At 35.2% G+C, this 6139-nt stretch overlaps 1 protein-coding gene across 1 annotated transcript in view; it reads left to right on the top strand.

Annotated features, from left to right (window-relative positions):
* Nucleotides 1–5022: 5022 nt before the first annotated feature.
* The window catches only part of LOC105938873 (myosin phosphatase Rho-interacting protein), a 41775-nt gene continuing 40658 nt past the window's right edge, over nucleotides 5023–6139 (top strand). Inside the window, exon 1 of the mRNA XM_036148737.1 lies at nucleotides 5023–5273. Within this exon, the coding sequence (XP_036004630.1) occupies nucleotides 5163–5273 (111 nt within the window). The 5' untranslated portion in view covers nucleotides 5023–5162. The remainder of the gene's footprint in view (nucleotides 5274–6139) is intronic.

The raw sequence follows: 6139 nt of genomic DNA, 5'->3' as shown, positions 1-6139 counted from the left end.
TGAATGCTATTTTTTTCCCAATGAGTCCGTTGGTAGAAAAAAATCTTAAAAAATTGTAAATTTGAATTAATTTATTAAATCGATTTATCGACCAGCCCTACAAGTTTGGGGGGCGGCCTTTCTGATTAAGTAAAATAACACGTTGGGATTTGTATAATTATTTAAATTTAATCTAATAGTAATCTATAAATTACAGGATTTATTCATCTAAGAGAGTTGATGAAAACATGGCGGATGTAGTTTTAACTTTTATTATAAATGAACTTTTTAATATCACAATGAGCTCCATCAGTGCAATAATATCGAGTCTCATGAGAATCCAGGGGGTTCCTGAAGGTCTTTATACACCTGAGGCTGTTTCACAAAACCAAGATGGAGGATTAAGATGGGAATTTTCAGATTTTCAGATATCCTGAATTAAGCCTGGACTCCATTTTACAAAAGCAGTAACATATATTTTATTTATTCTGTGCAGCCAGACTAACAGAAGTTAATCTAGTTAGTTAATCCTGGTCCCTTATCTGTTCAGTCTGTGGTCACACTTATCAGAAACCTATGAGTTTTGTCAATTATTATATTTTTTTAAATCAGCCTGCATTAAAATACCACTGATACATTTTGGCATTCAGTCAAGTGCTGTTATTATTTAACATGATGGCAGCTATGCCATTAGTAGCTATTATCATCCATGTGGACGTTGTTACTGTTCTGCTGTTGTTCTAAGTTTGACAGAAAGGCCTTTAACAGACTATTGCATGTGCTGAGTGAATTAATTGGTTGCTAAAGAAGCAAAGGTGTTGCCATTAAAGCCTGCTCTTACACCAGTTTACACTCTAGGGGGCGCTGTGTTACTGACTCCTCCAGAACAAAAAGATTCCCCCTCCAGTTCACAACATACAGGGGAAAGAATGTTTTGTTATTTGATATATTGTATCATGAATGGGTAATTTCATTGCATATCAGGTATTTTACATCAACTTCTTTCAATGTGTCTGTGCTTAAAGTTTTTAAATTCAAACAATATTTGTAATAATTATTTATGCAACGATTAAATCTGATATGAGGTTTTTGCCTGTTGAAAAAGTTTCATCCCTCCACTGCAGGAGTTATGGGTCAGCGACACAGCGCCGTCTAGGGTGGCAGAATATGATTGAGAGAAAATGGTTTAACTTGTTTTTGGCCATAGAAGTAGCTCCAAACATGTTTTCCCCCCCTTTATAATAGCAGGAGTGTTTTTTTAAATATCTTGTGTTTCAGTTCCTCATCAGCCGCCATCAAAAATGTCGTTGGCTTGGTTTGGAGGGAATAACAAGCTCAGCTTTCAGGTGTCGTGATGCTAATTTGAAAAGTAAACTCGGCGGTGTGAACAAGTGGGAGGGCTTAACAAAAGGTCACGTCTAACTTTATGATCAACATTACTGAACAGTTTGTGTCCCAACCTACAAATATCTCCTCCAGTTCTGATTTTAGCGAGTCCTTTAAAAACAGTTTGATTGACGTTAAAAAAAAGCACCATTAGAGGTTTGCAGATGAATAATTCACCGTTGACCTTTTTTATTCTTAACATGCAGCGTTTCATCCTAAAAGGACTTCTTTGTAAAGCATTCATTTAGAAAATTAAAAAAAAAAAAAAAACTAAATCTGCTTTAAAAGAACAGCCTCAAAAGAAATGGCACCTGAGCAAACGGTGTGTTGTGTTAACAGGAATACGTCTGTTGTCTGTAAATCATGTTTTATTATGAGAATCAGAACAAACCAACTGGTTGAAACAATACTGTGTTTTATACATGTTGGAAGGAAGGAAAAAAAAGGGTTTTTAGTTTATATAACCTACTGCCATTGCCTGGAATAAATGCTTGTCTCCCTATATCTGGCTGCTTATGTCGATTTTTCTGTAGATAAACAAAAAGAAATAAACTATATTACTCAGCTTTACGCTTTTGCCAGTAAATGTGTCCAGAGTGACCCAAGCTCTCTGATTAACTACTGGATCATTTCTTCTGTTTTTATCCATCTGTTGTTTTCCTGGTCCAGGTGGTTGGGTTGCAGTGGAGAGACGCTCCTCGGTAAATGAAAATCTAGGAGCTTCTCCTTGCAGATCCTTCCTCCCAGCAGCTGTTAGACTTGATGGGAACTTCCTCGACAGCACCAGGGTTTTAATACAGAAAAATCATGCAAGGAATCACACAGAACATAACAGTGATATGAAAATGACACTGTGAAAAAGCAAGTGTGTAATATACAACAGATGAGGTGCGGACAGAAACATAAAAGGTTTTGTGTTATTCAGGATTAATTCCTATCGTCCCATCGGAAAAAAAAGGAGGAACTGAATAGTTTGATGACCACAGGGAGGAAGGACTCGCTGCTCCATTTAAATGGAAATAATTGTTTAGTTTCGACCCATCATGACTGTCAATCTGATCACTGTGTAATGAATGTAAAATATTTTCTTTTTGTAAAATAATAATAATCAAAAAAGGTTTGATGTATGCCCAGAAAAACTAAATGATCAAGAGTGGGCATTTTAATTAATGGTTTGATTAGTAGCTGATACGACTAATGGAAGCTGGATCGGATGTGAATTAGAGATGCTAAATAAATTCTTTAACAAACTTAGTTTAAGAAAATAAACGGGAAAGCTTCATGTGAACGCTCCAGGATTCAAAAATCTGCTAGAACAACCTTCGGCTCTCCCAGTCCAAAGCACATTGTCCCAGAAATCTTTCAGTTTAATTCAATTTTATTTATATAGCACCAATTCACAAAACACGTCATCTCAAGGCTCTTTCCAAAGTCAGACTCCATCAGATCCTCCAGGTTGGTGAGAAAGTTTCCTCTCTAAGGAAACCCAGCAGGTTGCATCAAGTCTCTCCAAGCAGCATTCACTCCTCCTGAAAGAGCGTAGAGCCACAGTGGACAGTCGTCTGCATTGTTGATGGCTGTGCAGCAATCCCTCATACTGAGCATGCATGAAGCGACAGTGGAGAGGAAAACTCCATGTTCCACGGTAAAGGTTTCATATTTGACTATACATTTTTGAGAGTATCAAGTCATTTCAATTTAAGAAGCTCAAGTCCGAGTCCACTCCCTTATTATTGGTATTCAAGTCGAATTTGAACCGCAGGTGTTTCCTAATATGACCAAACCGAGCTTCAAGTCATCAAATCAAAGTCCACAACTGTTAACACATTCCTGTATGATGCAGACTAGCACTTCTATAGAGGTAGCCACACTACTGATAATCACTTTGTGGATCTAGTTGATTAGTGCTGTCTGTCTGCTACTTTTCCTCTTAAATCTTGTGAAAGCAGCAAAGATGTATTTTACCAATTACTGATGAAATAGCAAATAAATTATGCCCAAATTAGACAGTTTTTAAATAATCTGGATAGTATAATGGACAAAAAGGTGTAGAACCAGAATTAGCTGCTCCTTTAAAGTAAATATTAAAGGAAAAGATTTTTACAAGAACTATAACCAGACTGCTGGTTTCTATAGTTTTATCTTAAGCATTTATGCAAGTATAGGATCAAAGATAATTACTGGATTACAGTTTTAATCTCAGATTAAATGTTCAAGATTTCTGTAAACTGTGTACGACAGTGAGACTCCCTAAAAATATCACAGATAGATAGATAGATAGATAGATAGATAGATAGATAGATAGATAGATAGATAGATAGATAGATAGATAGATTGATTGATTACAGGCTGTCTACACAAATCATTGATATAAAATGCTAAAGACTGTTTAAAATGTCAACTCTGAATAATTTTATCTTTGTTTTTTCAATAATAAAACCCCGTTTTATTATTGGCTAAAATCAACATTTGCAGGTCAAAACTTTACAAAAACAGGAGTCAGGAAATGGCTCACAACATCCTGTGTTTAGTTTAGATCTGACATTGTGCAACAGCAACATTAAGAATCAGTAGAGCGAGTTGTGTGTTGTAAACCAAAGGATCTTGTGACAAACTTTTGTTTTAAATTTTTTTGTGTTGCACTGAAACAGTTTTATTTATTTTCTGCAGGCTTACCCTTCAGTCACAATCAGAACCTGTGCATACTAACTATACATCTGGGAGAGACAAAACAAGCAGCATCGTTTTGTATATAAAGTTTACAAAATTGCACCAAAGCTTACCACAAAAAAGAAGAAAGGAAAATTAGAATAAAAAGATAATGTAAAAAAAATATGCTGCATGCCACAAATTGCAAAAAAATTTAAGTTGTTGTATAACATTATAATTTTCTAAGAAATGAAGTTTGTTACATCATCAATTTAATATTTGCTGTGGAAAGTTCAGGCTACCCATACAATTTTTATCAAAAAATAATTAATAAATAAGGAAGAAAATGATCTCTGCTTTTATTTTATTTATTGGTTTTCTTATATAAAATCTGCAAAATTGCACCAGAGCTTACCACAAAATAGTAGAAAGGAAAAATTTGCATAAAAAAAGAAAATGTAAAAAAAAAATGCTGCAAGCCACAAATTGTGAAATAATTTAAATTGTTGTATAATGTTATAATTTTCTGAGAAATAAAGTTTGTTACATCATCAATATAATATTTGCTGTGGAAAGTTTTGGCTACCCATGAAAATTTTATCAAAAAAAGAAGGAAGAAAATGATCTGTGCTTTTATTTTATTTATTTGTTTTTGTATATAAAATTTGCAAAATTGCACCAAAACTTACCACAAAAAAGAAGAAAGGAAAAATTTGCATTAAAAAGATAACGTAAAAAAAAATATGGTGTACATCACAGATTGCGAAATAGTTTAAACTGTTGTATAACATTATAATTCTGTAAGAAATAAAAATTTGTTACAAAGTCCACATTTGCTGTGGAAAGTTTAGGCTACCCGTAAAAATTTTATCAAAAATAATAATAAAATAAAATAAAAAATAAGGAAGAAAAAGATCTGCGCTTTTATTTTTTATTTTTTCAGATTGCAACCGGAAGTGGAAGGGTCCGTTCGCGTATTACGTCAGACGTATTGACCATGACGACAGTCGTCAAGAGAGCTCCGTGTTTGACAGATGCCAGTTCGGGGGAAGCCGCCTCATTCAACGCCGAGGAGCGACGCAGGGCGGCGGGGGGCTGTGGCCGGGATTCTGTGGCGCCGCTGAAGAGGACCTCCGCCGGCAGGAATCATGTCCGGCTCCTGTAACAACTTCCAGCTGAACATGTACACCAAAAGCAAATGCCAGAACTGCTTCAAGTCCCGGGAGGCGCATCGCTTAAGCGACAGCGACCGGGAGCAGGTAGGTTTCCCCCGGGCCGGTGCAGGACCCCTCACCGCTCCGCCTCTTTACCTCCACAAGCCGCTTTTTCTCCTAAATGTAACGCTTTATCTACATGTGTATAAAATTTACTGACATTTTGGGACAACCAAGTAGTTTTAGTGAAGCATTAAGCCGCTCTCACTTGATTTGGCATTTTAATTTTTACAGTCAGACATATTAGAATTTTTTTTTTATTCTTGAGTGAGACTCTAATCATGAATTTTGAGTAGTTTTTCCTATTATTGCTACATAACATAAAAAATGCATTTCGGTAATAATAAACAATCAGTTAAAATCAATCATATCAATAGTTATTTAACTTTTCTTTAAAGACTTAAAAACAGAGAAATTGGTTTAATTCTGTTTAGATGGGTTTTAATTACACGTACATAGTTTTTCTAGTTTCACAAAAAAAAAAACAAAAAAAAAAACTTTTTATTAAGTGATCTGAACTTAAGTCGGAGCTCCTGTGTTGTGAAAAAGTTCTGACAAAATAAGCAGATTAAATGCAAAATGGAGTTTTCTTTTTTTTTTAAAAAGAACAGTTTTGTTCGTTAAGAGTAAAAAAACTTCCCGAACCAACCTGGCTCTGTGTGAAAGACTAATTTTAAACTTTTTTCCCCCTCTTGGCAACAACTCCCATCAGGTTTTTGCAGTAACTTGCAGTCAGTCTTTTACATCACCGGGAGGGAATTTTGGCACAGCTCCTCTTTGCAAAGTTGCTTTAATTTAACAACATTTCTGGGGTTTTGAGCAGCATCAGCGTTTCTGTTAAACACATCTGCTCTTCAAAGCAAAACCCAAAACAAAACCTTCATTTCCTTCTTTTCATTCTTCATTTTAAT

This window comes from Fundulus heteroclitus, chromosome 16, assembly GCF_011125445.2.
Source record: "Fundulus heteroclitus isolate FHET01 chromosome 16, MU-UCD_Fhet_4.1, whole genome shotgun sequence".
Lineage (NCBI taxonomy): Eukaryota > Metazoa > Chordata > Actinopteri > Cyprinodontiformes > Fundulidae > Fundulus > Fundulus heteroclitus.
Note: the sequence above shows the minus strand (reverse complement) of the source record. Positions and strands in the feature narration are given on the sequence as shown.